General features: G+C 47.8%; 2 protein-coding genes across 2 annotated transcripts in view; one reads left to right on the forward strand and one right to left on the reverse strand.

Annotated features, from left to right (window-relative positions):
- DMTF1 (cyclin D binding myb like transcription factor 1) overlaps positions 1 to 8,649 on the forward strand; it is a 38,243-nt gene extending 29,594 nt beyond the window's left edge. Inside the window, exons 14-17 of the mRNA XM_068167960.1 lie at positions 77 to 238; positions 978 to 1,364; positions 6,297 to 6,444; positions 7,247 to 8,649. Of these exons, the coding sequence (XP_068024061.1) occupies positions 77 to 238; positions 978 to 1,364; positions 6,297 to 6,444; positions 7,247 to 7,356 (807 nt within the window). The 3' untranslated portion in view covers positions 7,357 to 8,649. The remainder of the gene's footprint in view (positions 1 to 76; positions 239 to 977; positions 1,365 to 6,296; positions 6,445 to 7,246) is intronic.
- A 38-nt stretch (positions 8,650 to 8,687) lies between these two features.
- On the reverse strand, positions 8,688 to 16,747 carry TMEM243 (transmembrane protein 243). Its single transcript, XM_068168027.1, has 4 exons — positions 16,603 to 16,747; positions 11,326 to 11,376; positions 10,335 to 10,439; positions 8,688 to 9,163 (listed from the first exon to the last, which is right to left on the reverse strand). Exons 1-4 carry the CDS (start codon positions 16,678 to 16,680, stop codon positions 9,041 to 9,043), a joined length of 357 nt encoding a protein of 118 aa, XP_068024128.1. The 5' UTR covers positions 16,681 to 16,747; the 3' UTR covers positions 8,688 to 9,040.
- Positions 16,748 to 16,750: the final 3 nt, after the last annotated feature.

The following is a 16,750-nucleotide window of genomic DNA, read 5'->3' on the forward strand; positions in this document are numbered from 1 at the left end:
GAGCAGTGTTGAGTGCTGCTGTGACCCAGGAAGGTAGCATGTTTCCGTATTAAACTTGTTTTTTTTCCTTTTGTAGTCTTTCCACCTCCAGCCAACTGGAACACCAGGTACATACTTACTACAGACAAGCTCAAGCCAAGGCCTTCCTCTAACACTGACAGCTAGTCCTACCATGACCCTGACAGCAGCTGCTGCTGCTCCAGCCTCCCCAGAACAGATCATAGTCCATGCTTTATCGGTATGTGGTTTGAGCTGTGAAAAGACTGGAGTTTGGGCAGGGGAGAGAGGGAAACATAATAATGCATGCCCCTCTGTGTGCATGCTACATTTCCCAGGCATTTCTTAAGTCATAACAGTGTTACTTTGCTTAAATAAGGAAGAGTGAGAATCTCTTTTTGTATTGTTTCTAAAAAGCAACTTCAAGTTGCTTCGAAACTCTGCAAAGTTGTTCTTACTACAGCTGAGCGTGGTGTCTCCATCTAGTGGCTTTCCCCCCAGCAAAACAAAATTCTCCTCTTTCCTGGTATTTCCACTTACTCTCACAAGTTAATATTGGTGTTCACAAAACTTGCATGGTAGTGAGTGTATTACCTTTTTATTTGAGGGAGGGAAGGGGAACAAACTGCAGACTGATTGGCAAATGGGATGTAAAACTATTCAGGGGAAAAAAAACCTCTGATCTTCTAAATCTACAGTGATCCTCACCTAACAGTTGCCTTTTCATACAATCTATTTGTTTTATTTGTGACTTATAGAACAGTTGAAATGAAATTCAGTCTATGTATTCATCATTTAAGGCCAGGAAAGGCCAACAGATGATCTGGACTGACATACTATGTAATTGAAATTCTAAATTACACTTACTAATGAATTCTGTGAATCCTTTTGCATTTACTAGATGAAAGATTTGAAAGGAGGAAAGTCTCTGACTTTTTTTGGGTTTTGTTTGTGTCTCTTTTTGCAAATCCTGCTTACAGCCAGAGCATTTGTTAAATACAAGTGACAATGTCACAGTGCAGTGCCACACACCAAGTGTCATAATCCGCACCGTTGCTGCTGAAGATATCTCCTCCTCTGTCACTCAGGCAGAACTTACTGTTGATTCAGATATTCAGTCAGCTGACCTGACAGATCCTCCCGATACCCTAGAAACCAATACTTTCCCAGATGATATCCATCAGTCCAAGCTGAGTGATGAAGAACAGTCAGCCTACAATGAAGATGATGCCTCCAAATTCAGCAACAGGAATAGCAGTGAACTGATGGATGGAGTGATGGTAAGAACTGAAGAGGAGATTTCAGATGCCAGTCTGAAACAGGGAGAGGATTCTCACTCTCATTTGCCCAGCACTTATGTTACTGAGGTAAGGGAGTGTGTGACACTTGATATTTTTCCTGTCTCTGCATGGAGAGTGATTTAACTGCATCTTTGACTTTTATGTTAAGCTATTCATCTGAAATATGTCAGTGATTTTATGTACATCAGAGTTCTGTGAGCATTTTGTTCAGAGCTTATCCTTGAGCTTTATTAATATGTTATGGGTGTGAAAGTGATAGCATTTAATTTGGTACTTAGGCTTACATTTGACTTTCCCTGGAGCATTGAATACCTTACTAGCTGTGGGGTTGCTTCACTACTCAGGGTACTATTGCATGATGACTGTAGAAAGTGGGACTATTAGTGTCACTTGCCTTCATCTGATTGCTCTGACATTCTTCCTTTAAACTGCACTTTTAATTGTCAAGCACACACACTTTGCAGATAGGTAAACTGCTGAGCAAGGGAGGTGAGGTAGACTACTTAGTTTTTTCAGTGTGAATTCTAGTAATGTATTTTGAGGTGCACAACAATTACCATTTTCAAGGATTTCTATTAAATGTGCTAGTCCAGTTAAGTATCTGTTAAACTGGAATTTAAAGCATATAAAATGTTTCTTTGGGCTCAGCTTTATTAAGCTCAGACACCTGAGATGCAGACATTAGTTTATATGATTTGGGGCATTTGGATTGTTTATACTGAATGCCCTCATGTTTCACTTGCTGGAACTGTGCTAACAAGTCAGTCAAGGGAAGTAACAATAATAGGATAACAGTATCACTTAGGTTGGAAAGGACCTCGAGGATCATCGAGTCCAACCTATCAACACAGACCCCATGACTAGACCATGGCACCAAGTGCCACGTCCAATCTCCCCTTGAACGCTTCCAGGGTCGATGACTCCACCACCTCCCTGGGCAACCCGTTCCAATGCCGAATGACTCGCTCGGTGAAGAACTTCCTCCTCACCTCGAGTCTAAACCTCTCCTGGTGCAGCTTGAGACTGTGTCCCCTTGTTCTGGTGCTGGTTGCCTGGGAGAAGAGGCCAACCCCTTCCTGGCTACAACCACCTTTCAGGTAGTTGTAGAGGGCAATGAGGTCACCCCTGAGCCTTCTCTTCTCTAGGCTAAACAATCCCAGCTCCCTCAGCCTCTCCTCATAGGGCTTGTGCTCAAGGCCTCTCACCAGCCTTGTTGCCCTTCTCTGGACACGTTCAAGTGTTTCGATGTCATTCTTAAACTGAGGGGCCCAGAACTGGACACAGTACTCAAGGTGTGGCCTAACCAGAGCAGAGTACAGGGGCACTATGACCTCCCTACTCCTGTTGGCCACACTATTCCTAAAGCAGGCCAGGATGCTATTGGCCCTCCTGGCCACCTGGGCACACTGTTGGCTCATATTCAGGCGGCTGTCGATCAGCACACCCAGGTCCCTCTCTGTTTGGGAGCTCTCCAGCCACTCTGACCCCAGCCTGTAGCTCTGCATGGGATTGCCATAGCCAAAGTGCAGCACTCGGCACTTGGACTTGTTGAATGCCATCCCATTGGACTCTGCCCATCTGTCCAGTCGGTCGAGGTCCCTCTGCAAAGCCTTTCTACCCTCTAACTGACTAACATCTGCCCCTAACTTTGTGTCATCTGCAAACTTGCTGATGACTGACTCTACCCCTTCATCCAGATCATCGATGAAGATGTTAAAGAGGACAGGGCCCAGCACTGATCCCTGGGGGACACCACTGGTGACTGGCCTCCAGCTGGATGTGACACCGTTCACTACCACTCTCTGGGCCCGGCCCTCCAGCCAGTTCCTAACCCAGCACAGAGTGTAATGGTCCAATCCACGGGCTGACAGCTTAGTCAGCAGTTTGCTGTGGGGGACGGTGTCAAAGGCCTTGCTGAAGTCCAGGTAGACCACATCCACAGGCCTCCCCACGTCCACCAGACGGGTCACCTGATCATAGAAAGAGATCAGGTTGGAGAGGCAGGATCTGCCCTTCCTAAATCCATGCTGGCTGGACTGGAGCCCTTGGCCATCCTTCAGGTGCGCAGTTATTGCCGCCAGGATAATCTGCTCCATCACTTTCCCTGGCACTGAGGTCAGGCTGACCGGCCTGTAGTTTCCAGGTTCCTCCATCCGACCCTTCTTGTGGATGGGGACCACGTTGGCCAGTTTCCAGTCATCTGGGACCTCACCGGTGAGCCAGGACTGGAGGAAAATGATGGAGAGTGGCCTAGCTAGCACATCTGCCAGCTCTCTCAGCACCCTAGGATGGATCCCATCCGGTCCCATGGACTTGTGAATATCCAAGTGGCTCAGCAGGTCCCAAAGTAATTCCTCATGGATTTCCAGAGCATTACACTGCTCCCCGACCCCAACGCCCAGCTCCGGAGGCCACTCATCCTGAACTCCTGCCTTGCTGTTAAAAATTGAGGCAAAGAAGGTGTTCAGGACCTCAACCTTCTCCTCGTCTTCAGTCACCGTGTTCCCCTCCAGGTCCACTAGGGAGTGCAGGTTCTTCCTGCCCTTCTTCTTATTGTTAATATATTTATAAAAATGCTTTTTATTGTCTTTGACTGAGGTGGCCAGCTTCAGTTCCAGCTGGGCCTTAGCCTCCCTAATTTTATTCCTACATAATCTAACAGCTTCCTTGAACATACCTCGAGAAGCCTTCCCTTCCTTCCAAAGGTGATACAGCCTCCTCTTCCCCCTTAAATCCTCCAGGAGCTGCTTGCTCATCCAGGCCGGTCGCCTTCCCCGCCGGCTTGCCTTCCGGCACATGGGAACCGCCAATTCCTGTGCCTTCAAGAGCTCCTGTTTGAAGTAGGTCCAACCCTCCTGAACCCCTTGGTTCATGAGGGCTGGTACCCAGGGGACTTTGCAGACAAGTTTCTTAAACAGGCTGAAGTTCGCCCTTCAGAAGTCCAAGGTGAAGGTCCTGTTGGTGCTCCTCCCTATCTCCCTGCATATTGAAAACTTCACTATCTCGTGGTCACTGCACCCTAGGCAGCCTCCCACGATCACGTCTCCCACCAGCCCTTCCCTATTGCAGAACAGCAGGTCAAGCAGAGCCTGTCCCCTGGTAGGCTCGCTTAACAGCTGTGTCAGGAAGCAGGAGTAGAGATGCTAAAAAGAAGAGAACTCTTTTTAGTGGGTAGAAAATACCTCTTTCTGTGAAAGCTTGATTAGGTTAGACTGTTGGAAGAGATTGAGTTAGATTCAAATACTCCACCATGTTCTCCAAGGCACTGTTCTCTACAGTTGCTGTAATTCTGTTGTACCAGTCTTGAAAATCTATTGTTGATATGCTTTGACTTTGCCAGGCTTTCCCTTTGAAAAAGTGTATCACAGCCACTGCCTATCCATTATGCTTTTACAAAGAGGAGAATCTTTCGGTGTTTCAGCAGCCTGCTACAACAGAAGCAGTTGAACCCTGAATACACTCAAAGTGGGGGATTTTTCTTCCATTTTCCTCTTTCATGTCTCATGGTTGACATAGTTGTGGTAAGATTCTCTACAGCTGAGGCAGCTCATCAACTTTCTGCTCTCAGCTTAAAATTTCAGTTTCTTGAGATAGAATTACTAAAACTTTTCTGTAAACCTCATTCCTAATTAAACTTTTTAGAAATCACTTAGAGCTGGCAGGATATAAAGAGATACTAAACATTTTTTTCTATACAGAAAACCAAACTGAGTTTGTAATTCTAATTTGCCTTACACTCCTAGTAAGAATTTAGTTTGACATGTGTATTTAAATTCTAGGAAATAGTGAACTGTCTGTGAAAAGTCACTCTAGAGTGACATACCTACATTTTGCTTGCTTTAAATGATTGCCAGTGTTGTTCTGTCACTGTGGGTGTGAGCAGTGGGAAGTAGGCAGTCACGCTGCAGGGTTTTATTCTGTGTAGCTGGGAAAGGTGCCCATTTGCCACAATGGCTTCTTCAGTTTTTCACGCCGCCTCTTCCCAGCTTCCAGCCTAGCACTATGCTGCTCATCGTAGGCAGGTTCAGCTGGGCTCTCTGCAGGAAGCTGCTTTTGCAGGTCAGGCACACTGCACCTTGCATGAATGGGTACACGTTTAGACCAAGACTGATTCACTGAGCTGCAGCATAGGTAGTCAACTCCTCTTCAGCAGCAGCAGGAAGAGAGTTTCCAGGCAGCTGCCTTTGCAAAAACATTGTGAAACTATGCAGGGAAACAAGTTTTCCTAAAAACAAAAAAAGGTGGAGGAACTACAGGATTTTCTTGAACAGAGAACTCTGTAACCTCTCTTTCAAAAGACAAATATTTGTGTTTGCAAAACCAGGAGTCACCAGAGTGTGCTGTGAGACCGAGTAAGCCAGGTATATTCCTGCCATTACCATACTACAGCAGGCAGTAGCAGCTCTTTTGGGACTGGAAGAGGGCAGGGGCACTGACAGCTTGGGAGGAATCAGTGTGTTGTCAACTTTTTTATATAATGAGCCTCAGCTGAAAGAGAGTGGAGTCAACCTACAGTCAGCAAGTGACAGGGCAAGCATGGTACAGAAATTAAAATGGGTGTTTTGAGCTCTATTCAGTAGTTAGAACTTGACACAGAAGTTGTGAGTGTATTAAGTTCAGGTAATGCTAGTGCATTTGTGGAGCTGGTAAGTACTGTAAAGGTACTGTGTCAGTATCTCAGAGTATCTAGTTAGCAAGTAGTGGAAAAGCTAAATGATTCCAAACGTTTGGCTTAAAAAGAAAACATTTTAAAGCCACCTTGCAGTCTCTCCTCTCTCCCTACCCTCATACTGCTCACAGGGTAGGATTATTCTCATCTTGTTTTTCTGTGCCTGCACTATAAATGTTGAACTAGCTCAAATGTTGATATTTCAATTTAATGAGATAAAATTCATCCAGGGAATCTGTTGCTTACTGTGGACTATGACTGAGCAAAGCAGGTTTTCCTGTTTATGCTACCAAGAATACACTCTTAATGTCCTGTTCTGTGTTCTGCAGGACTTGGGTTCTCCAACAATAGAAGAACAAGTTGATCAGCCTACAATAGATGATGAGACTGTGCTTATTGTTCCTTCCTCCCATAGTTTTATCCAGACAGCAGATGATATCGACAGCGAATCAGTCTTGCCCCTGACAACACTAACAGGTACAGCAGTCCCTTGGTACAGTTGATGCTGGGGTTAGGATTCATGCAAACATTATGGCACTTTGGAGTTCCTGCAAAGAACACTTTATAGATCCTTGCTTTCTCTTCAGTAATTTCCCATGTCATTGCTATGAACCTTTAAGCAAGTTAGTTGCTCAACTGGTTATTGGTAGAAGAAAGTCCCACTTAACCTCGTGGGAAAAGCATTGGAACAAGCAGCTGCTTCATCGCTTGCTGAGCAGTTTCCATTGCTCTTGAGCCTTGAATGAGCACACATAGCCTAATAAGTAACTCTCTCTCTAGTGTGCATTTCTTCATGTCTTGTGCTTGAATGAAATGTTTATTTGAGAGAAGACCAGAGGCATCAGAAATGCACTTGATGCCTCTCATGGTAAAGGGCTGGGCTGCTTAGGGTTTGCACAGGCTCACTTGGAAAGGCATGCTGGCTTCTGCCATGCTTCCTACTGCCAAGAGTCGTCTCAGACAAGGAAGCAGCACTGATACATATTCTCCCACTGCAGCACCTAAAAAAATACTCCTTTCCAGTGGAAGGATCTTCTTGCAGAGCCACCACAGTGTCAGTACTAGGCCAGATATAGTCATACCTGATGAATTCAAATGTCAGTTGCATCCATACTAATCATAGCTATCCTGGAAACTAGAAATTGAGAACCGCCCAGTTTGAGCAACATTGCTTAAAAGTGGCTAAAATGCCAGACCATTTCCTAAGTGTGTGTTTTGTATGTATGTTCTTGCAATGGCACAGTAAATAACAGTTCTCATGAACTATGTCTCATGACAGATCCTATCCTACAGCATCATGGAGATGGGTCACACATTATTGGCTCATCACTGGGCAGTCCTGACTCAGAAGATTCAAAGGATGTTGAAGATTTAGTGAGCTGTCACTGAGAAGCAGTAACCAACATCCATTTTCTATCGACCGCCTTTGCATTGTGAAATTAGTTACAACCCTGTGCCACATTTCCAAAGGAAGCAGTCGGTCCCCGTCTTCACACAGACCCTTCCAGTTTGCAGTGACTACCGTGCACTTTCTCTGCTCAGCCTTTTTACCTCATTTGCAAGGGTGACAGAGCAGCCAACCGAAGCCTGACATACTGCGTCTCAGCCAGGGTGTTCCAGTGTTCTAAAGTGGTCACTGCTGGGATCCACGTGGTCAGCTCCGATCTGACTTGTTACTGGTGTGCTGAACTGCACATCTGTGGAACTGGACTGAAGTCAAGGATCATGGACTGTAGCCTCTTAGTGCCACAGCAAGGATTAGTTTGCACATGTTTCACGAAGAATGGGGGAAGATTTCTGCACTTACTGACTCTTGTAATACACGGAGTAAGAGACTGTTACATTTCAGGAAGAAATGTTTTCCATCAAAGACTTCAGGGAGAAGGGGCAGCATCATGAAGAAATGGGATGTGTTCCCATCTCATATAGCTTATTAGTACATCTACAGCATAGGAAGATGACATGGATGAGCAGGGGACTTGCCTGGTCCGCTGGTTCCTGAGGAGTCCGTTGCTGGCAATGGACAGAGCTCAGAAAGATCACTTGTGGAAACTTTGGGCTGGTTTGTTGGGTTTTTTTGTTGGGGTTTTTTGTTTGGTTGGGTTTGGTTTTTTTTCTTTTTTTTTCATCACTACAGCAAGCTGAATGAAAAGGGAAGGGCTATGAGAAAGGGAAGTACTGGGACCCACCAGCCTCCCTCTACACAAGCTTGTTACCTTCTTTGAAGACTGTTGTGAGTAGGCTGGAGCCTTTGTGTCTTGTGTTGTTTACATGACACTACCATCCACCTCTCCAGAGGTGATTTATGCAGTAAGTTAGTCACTGGTGGCTGAGGTGGAGGTGGCAAAGTTTTGAAGAAGTAAGTCTGTGAGAAATTGGGCATAGGGCCCAGAGGCAAAGGAAGCTAATTAATTCCTGCATTAATTAAAGGGTTTGAAACAGACACTATGCTGAGCAGCAGCCTGTTAGCTAGGAATCAAGAGAAAAAGCTATAGAGAAACTAAAGACTCATGTATAAATTATTTTATTTATTTCTGTAATTAGCTCTTCATAACCAAGAGTTGGTCTTTTTCAGTCTGTGGTTTTGTTAATGTGAAAAACAAGTTGTAGTTTCAAATGGTTGCCTAGGGAACAGAAATCATTGTATATTCAGTTTAAACAAAATAAAGAGTATTTGTCTTACGCAACTGTAAGATGCCATTTATTTATACTGCTACAGATCCTTGCAATGCTGCAGTTTATTGGTACAGTAATAAAAAAATGCAGGTTTTTTTCCAAAATGAAAAAGCTTGTGCCATTCTGAAAACATCAGCACAACTGGAATGTTCATTAAGTGCAACAGTAGCTCTTCAAAAAAAAGCAGAATGTCACTTCTTATGGCAATAATTCTCCCCAACAAGAGGGACATTACATATACATTTACATGAAAATCATGTACTGATTTATTCTTGCACAACCCACTTCTGCCCTCTCAGGCCAAACTGTCCTCACTCCAATGCCTCTGTTAGAGCCAAGAGCTGATCTGAAAGCAGTCTGACACAGTAGCATCGGCGCTGGGTATTCCCAATGTCCATCATTTGCCCACTTCATGGAAGTACAGGTTGGCACATATACATAACATGACAATAGAAAATAATATGTAGTAAATTAGGTTCCTAAATTTAGGTTCCAGGTCTCCTTGCCGATACCAGTAGATCTGGAAGAGAGAAGGAGTTTGCATTACTTTAATAAGCTGTGTACTTCTGGGGAAACTTTCTATGGCAACTGACTTGGCAACTTGCAGACTTCTTTTGGTGAAACAGCCCTGCTTCATCTGCTTAGAGAAGACTGGGGGTAGAGTCCCACTCATTTTCTTAACAAGTAAGAAATGCCACCTTTTTCTTAGTATGCTTGTGGAGTACACAAACAAGAATTTGGCAAGGTGTTTCTCCCCAGAATAAGGCTGTTTGTTTGTGAAACTAGGGTGCTAGGTTAGCTATGAAGACGGGGGTTGTATAATCAGCATTGGTGAAGAAGATGGATGGGTGGTTAGGGTTTTTTAATGCTCAGAACTGGCTACACTCTACAGAGCGTCTTGGGCAGAGTCATGGCCACCAGCCACAGAACAAGACTCTGGTACTGACCAGGCAACACAACACCTTCCCAGCTTACCCAGCGGTGAGAGACAGGATCAGGCTGTGACTGTTCCAGGTCACAGCTAGAAGAAAGAGAATGTTCTGAGTATGGAAAGCTACAGCAGAGGAAGGAGTCACTGATGTCCCTACCCACAGCAGAGTGGTTGGACTAGATGATCTTAAAAGCTCCCATCTACCCCAGCCCATTCCATGAATTCTGACCTGCCAGTTCCCTTTGCCAGTTCTTGTGGCCAACTTTCTTGGGATGCCACAACTGTTAAACAGAAGAACCTCTGCCACTCTCCCACTGAAATGGCACCTGCTGTAGCCACTAACTTGCCACTAACTTATACCCTGTGCCTGACAGGCCAAGGACTTCTGCAAGCATCTGACTGGCCCCACCACTTCTGAGTTCAAGTGTTTTGCTCTACCTTTAGTCTGCAGCACAATCCACCTTTGCACTCCCATATCACTGCTCTGCTCCCTGGTTTTCTACTTTACTGGCAGCTACAGATGGCATTGTCACAAAGGTGACAAGTCTTGCATCACAGCTGGCCTGCAGAAGTTGGCTCAGTCCACATGCTTACTCTGCAGTAAATACAGAACTGGTGACTATTTTCCCACTGCCAACTTCTTTTAAGGAGGCAGGAAAGCTTTTCTAGAACAGTGCAAAAACAAGGCGGCAGCATGTAAAATAGATCCTGTTCAGATCTCCTCCTCGGTCACAGACTCAAAAGCTTGCATGGTACTTACAAGTATGCCAGCAGAAATGCAACACAAGGAGATGCAGAAAGCAAAAAATATATTCACAGGTTTTGGAGGTAGTTGCGGGAAGACAAACGCACTGATCAGAGTGACCTGTATGGAGGAAAACGAAGACTTTGCTCTTGTCCACCATCAGAGCTACCACAAGAGGCTCACCCTGACAGCTGGCATAGTGCAGCACTCACCCTGTTCTGCACAACCCTCCCTGCTCTTCAACTCCCACCCCATAAAGAGCTGAAGGGTAGTGTACAGTTCTGGAGGAAAATCACTTTGAAACAACCATAGAGAGAGGTGAGGAAAGACAAAAAAAAAGGACAAAGATAAAAGGCTTGCTACTCTGGCTTCTTGCCAGAAATCATCCTTCAAGCATCCATAAAGCCAGCAGACACAAGGGTGCACACTGCCCATGTAGGAGCATCCCTTCAGTCAAGTTTTCCACCAGCTGGCACTTTGGCTTTCCCTACCTCCTCTCCCCACACCTCATCTTCCAAACAAGCCTTGGTCACCTTGGACTGGAGAACTGATGCTCTTCAGCTGTGATGGTGTTGGGTTTGTCTCTAAAGCTGGGGCAAAGCCCAGCTCAAAACAAAGCAACAAGCAATGGAAAAACTCCTATAAACCATAAATAGAGGTAAGTAAATGGTAAACAGAAGGAAATGAAGGGAAACAAACATGGTCTCCTGGCTCATAAGCATTTGTCATCTCACTCTGCCTTATGTTCAGCCAGGATGGACAATCTGCCCATGGACTTGGGGCCTGCTATTGCACAGTCAGATCTTAAAATACAGCTTAAAGAAAAGTATTCTCCTGTTGTCCAGGAGTTTCAAAAGACAGATGTGCCCCAAAGGGACTACCTAGGCCCCAAGCTGCAGTCTGTTGGGTCAATTAAGTTTCACCACCCGTTTTAGAAAGGAACTCTGGTTTTCACCCCATCACCTGAAGGAGGCACAAAACACAGGATGGGATGGCAGATACTTACTACAAGCAGCAAGGACGTTAAGCTGCCAACAACTAGATTGATGACTCTGTCCTGAAGAAAAGAGAGCACAGTTAAATGCACACCTTGCCAAAAACAAAAATCAAACCAAAACCCCACGTAAAGCAGACCAGCAGCCAGAAACACCAAGACCCATATTATCCCCAGCACAACCAGCAGCTCCCTGCTCCAAGTATCACTATTTATCAGTCAGACTGGATTGCACACAGTCTGTAACACCCTTGACAGCTGCTCTCCAAATAAAATGCTAGCAGAACAGCTACAGCAGAAAAGATGTGCAGAGAGAAAACCCCCAGAAGTTCAGCCAATTATTCTGAAAGTCATTAAGCAGGAACAGTTAAAGGAAACTGAGAAAAGAGTTCAAGCAGTAAAAGCATTTCATCCGAGACATCCTGGCCCACAGACAGGGCAACCTAAGTTTCCCTCCACCCGGTCTTGCACACCTTCTTCCCTCCTAGCATTACATTTTCTGAAGACAATATGCAGAGAAAGAAGCCCCGGGTCATGAAGAAGTAACTCATGGAACAGCAGTAGGACAGGAGAACAAAGCAGAGAACAAAGAAGAGAAGAAATCAGAGAGCAAAGCAGGAGACCACCAGCCCTGAGCTGGGTGGAGCTTGGCTACTAGAGCTTGCAATTCAGTAACAGGCAGATGTGTGTCCTGGTTGTGTTTGAACCTAGAGAATGGACTACGGCACACAGAATTTTGCTGTGCCCTTGCCCTGCAGACCCAGCTGAGCCCATCAAGAAGGACCAAAATCTGCATTTGGGCTCAGCTCCCCAGGGACAAAAGTGATTGCAGGAGGCAAGCAGCTGGATCCTCTCTTCCTTAGGGCCAGGGGAAGGTGGGTTTTGAACTGCAGAGGAAAAGGAGGGAAAGCCAAGGAGCCAGCTGCAGAGCTATCCCATACAGCTACCCTGGTGAGCAGTCACAGCTGCGCTCCACAGAAAGGCTTGCAGGGACAGACACACGGCCACATACCTATGGACAGCACACACCACCCACAATTAGCCATGATTAGGATTCTCCTAATTGCCTAGAGACTGGAGGGTGGCAGTGTTAAGATGGTGAGTATTCACCTGTCTTGCCAGGGCAGAGACTGGTTTCCTGAGACAAAATGCAGGGGTAGGACTCAGCACTGATCACAGAGCATTTCTCACCACCTGTTTCACAGGCTGCAGGAGAGCTTCCCACAGGCACAAGGAACCTCTCATCTGAGGCCACTAAGGGATGGACATTATGCCAACAGCCATATCAGGTCTGGATGCCAGCAGTGGAGCAGCTTTGCCACGTGGCAGCCAGTCCCCACAGGTCAGGGCATCCCCTTCCCTATGCTTAAACCCACGGTCACGGAAATTTTCCAAATGACCCACCGGCAGAGGAAGGTATTTCAGGATCTGGGGATTAGAGCCACTGATCCTGAAATCCCAGGCTTGGCAAAGAAGCCAGAGGCTGCATTCCTCGGTGCCCGCTGACACTTCAGCCCCAGGCAGCTTAGCACAGCAAAAAGGTTAAAAATACACAAGCAGAGGCCGAGACAGCTAAAGGGATTGGGGATGACGGAGCCTTTCACCTCCACACCGCGCCCGAGTGCACAGCCCAGCCAGGGCTGACACCTGTGGATACTGGGCACAGAGAAATGGGCTCTGACAAGCTGTATCTCCTACAAACCATGTCATCCAGCTGGCACAGTCCTGCAACCAGAACAGCTGATTCAGGGAGGGCTTTTCTCCAGCATTACTCTGTATTATGATAGCTGCCAGAGTAAAAGACAAAAGGCACCATGCACACAGGCTGCTGGAGGCTGCTGTGCTCACACACAGACACAAACTTTTTCTACAGCCCAGCAGTGCATCATGTGCTGATGAGGGTCTCTGCTCAGCCAGCCAGCAACCAAGATAGACAGATGATGACTTCTGTGTTTCAGCATTGCACAAGCTGCATTTCCAAACAGGAGAAATTCTGCCCTCTCCTCCTCCAGGGAGGGTATTGCAGGGGTTGGGGCACCAGGCTTGTCCCAAGGAGCTGCTGCAGTGCAGAGGACTCCCTCCAACTGCCTCTGGACAAGAGAGACAAGTTCAGGAAGCATAGGAGGGCACAATCCTTCCTTTGGGATCTGGCTCAGGGTTCTTCTGAGCAAGAGGGAACTTGCTGAGGTTGTATCCATATCACACTCCCCACAGCATGGGCTCTGATGTTGTGACATCTTAGCTCTTCACTCTGTTCCAACTTTACACTTTGCATTCTCCACAAAGCAGTTTGTTGGCTAAGCCCACAGGGAACAATCTCCCAGCAGAGGCTCGACCAGAATGGGGGAATGGGCTGGTCCCCTGGAGAGTGGGAACCTGGTGCCATCTCTGCAGGCATGACAGAAAAGCCATTTTTATGCCTTACATCAGTAAGTCCAGATGGCCAGCAGCAATCACAGCCATTTGGAACACTTTAATCTAGTGCCAGGTTAACTGGCATGGAATAGCAGACAGCACATGCTATACATGAGAAGAGCCATGCTCAGGGCCACACTGGCCACTCTCCCTCTTCACAACATGCAGAAACACTGCTGTATCCTCAATGGCTCTTCATTCCCCATCTTGAGCTGCTCGGTATCCATCTATTGCCTTCAGCTTCCAGCATACAGCAATTAAAACCCACATACTTAAATTTAAATACTCCCCTCACAAGAGCTTCTACTTTCAACTTAAGAAGTCCTGCATCTGCTATGCTCAGTCTCTCTCCTCTTTGCCACTTTACCACTCATTCCTTTGCTTTGTATTGTCTCATATCCACTCACTGCCAGTGCTGCATCCCCAGTAACCACAGATGAATCTACAGTGCTTGGCATTCATCACCATTGTCTTGCTACACACCAGTCTCTTCCTAACAGAGACTTCTGTGGTACCAGCTCAACCCTAACCTCTGCTTGGCAGCCAGCATTTGGGAGGGCAAGCTTGGCAGAAGTAGCTGGGCCACCGCAGCGGAAGAAAACCAGTGCTGCTGCTCAGCCCTCTCATCCCCATGGGGTGGCTTTACCCCCAAAGCCACCAACTCAAAGTCTAGAAGAACATAAGGCAACGAGAAAAGGGCATCCCCATCTCTAAATCCATCTCCAATCACCAGCAAGGCTACAAGATCCCTGATATAGGTGCAGAGCTTCCTGAGGCATGAGCACTGCCCCTGCCCTTCCCCATACCCAGAAGGTCCCAGCTTCCCAGCACCAGCCATTGCTTGCAATGGCCCAAAAGCAGAGTCAGGGCATGGACACATGTGCTTCTCCCAGCCGACCTGCTCCCATTTTAAGGCAAAGTTTAGCTTCACCATTTCCAAGACAGAATATTTCCAGCTCCAGACCTCACCAGCGTCTGTCTCTAAGCAACCCCAACAAATCACAGAGGAAACCACCCCAGGCCAGCACAGGGATCCCTTGTCCATCGGGCATGGGCACAGCAGCAACACTATCAGCTGCTGCTGTTGGGTTCCAAAACCAGCCACAGGAGATAGGCAGGGATGATGTGCAGGACACTGGGTCCCCATTCAAGCACAGGAACCAGAATTAGCATCCTGTCATTATCCTTTGCTGCTCTCCTTTGTGAGCAGAGCTGCAGCAAGAAAGAGATTGAGGGGTCAGGGATCAAAGGCCTCACTCAGGATGGGAAGTCCTCAGGGATGGGGATTGCTACCCAGCAACCACAGCACATCCCAATCCCCCTCCATGGAAGCATCCCAAAATCCCCAACCAAGGACCAGCCAACAAAACCTGTGCAGGGCACCAATTTGTTGAAGGTCCCATCACTTCCAAGTATTCCCAGTCAGTGCCAGCAACCACTGGCAGGGGAGACCTGTCCCCCCTGACATTCTCAGAGGTCCTGCCTGTCCTCCTAATCCCACATCATCCCAGTTCCCCCCCAAAATTTGGCTGGTATCACTTTACGTATGATTTTATCAAACATCATAATTTCAGCAGCATTTCCAAGTATTTTGGGGGAGGGATGATGCATTTTGTACACTTGTCAACAACTCAGCACAGCTCCCACTGTGCCCCCTCCAAACCCCCACACACCACAATGGGTCACCAGCAGACAAACGCCAAGCCACCAACTACTGTCACCCTGCTGCAAACAGGTGTGCACTGCCGAGTGCTGCAATTCCTGAGGGATGGAGATGTCAGGCAGTGCCCCGAAGAGCCCCCTCCCCAGCACAGCCCCCCACAGCAGCAGTGGAAGCTGCTGGCTGAGCAGCTTACCGGGATTGACACCTGAAGAGTCACCACCATTGCAGGTCTGCCACCGAGGGAAAAGATTACCAGAAGGGCACCAAAAGCAGCCCCCCATTCCCAGCAAAGAGCCCGCCCTCCCTCCCCTCCCCCCGAATTAGACAGATGCAGCTCAGGGGGCTGCAGGGTGCAACCCTGGGCCCTGTTTGGGGGGCTGTGGGGCAACCTACACCCTGTCTAGAGTGACTGCCTACCTGTGCCCAAGCCCCTTCCCGAGCCCCACTCAGAGGGATCCCCGACCCTGCGACCCTGGAGCTCTCTCCACCCCAAGCCCCTGCTCCCTACCATGGGGTTGGCTTGGGAGCGATTATTTGGAAGGCAGCGGGGGAAATCTTTTTCATTGGAGGAGGAGTTGTCACTCGGGGGGACTGTTGTGAGGCTGTGGGGTTTTATTTAAACTCGAGTGGCTGTTTCTTTTTGTTTGGGGCAGTTTTGATGGATTATTTTTGCCTTGTTTTGGGACACTGAGCAGCAGGCTTTAGTTTGGGTTTATTTATTTTTTTTATAATTTTGCCAATTTGAAGGATTTCTTCTTTTTGGAATTTGGAGGGCTGCTTCTTATCCTTTCCCACTGGGGCGCAGCTCTGTTGTTGCCTTACCGATTTCTGAGGCCGGTTTCGGGGGGTGGGGGCGCTGAGGCTGCTCATATTTTCGGGGTGGTTTTTAATTTGTTTGCAGGGTTTCGGCAGGTTCCTCGCTGTTTGGGGCTGGCTGCTCCCGCTGCCTGCGGCGCTCTTGGCGTTTGCTGAGCCCGGGGGGTGGGGAGGGCTGCCGCTAATGCGGGGGGGTGCTGAGGAAGGGGGTTCATTACTATGCAGGACTTACGCTGGTGGGCAGCTTAGCGCTGCATTTTCTTTGCTAGGGGTTGGGGGAAGAATAGGAGGGAGTGTTTAGAGGGGGTCCCCATTTTGGGTTCCGGGCAGTGTTTTACCCTTCCTCCGGCGAAGCGGGGCCGTACACCGCCTCTCCCGCCCGCCGCCGCCCTTACCCTGGCCGAGGTCTCCCCGAAGAGCGGCCGGTTGTCCGTCCCGCCGGTGCCGTAGCTGCGGGCGGCGAAGCCCTCCATGGCGCGGGGGCGCTAAGGGGGGCGGCCAGCGGGGGTCGCGCCCTCATGCTGCGCCCCCGCGCCGCGTCCC

This window comes from Melanerpes formicivorus, unplaced genomic scaffold (genome assembly GCF_026170545.1).
Source record: "Melanerpes formicivorus ecotype bairdi unplaced genomic scaffold, bMelFor1.0.p_v2 SCAF_3, whole genome shotgun sequence".
Taxonomy (NCBI): domain Eukaryota; kingdom Metazoa; phylum Chordata; class Aves; order Piciformes; family Picidae; genus Melanerpes; species Melanerpes formicivorus.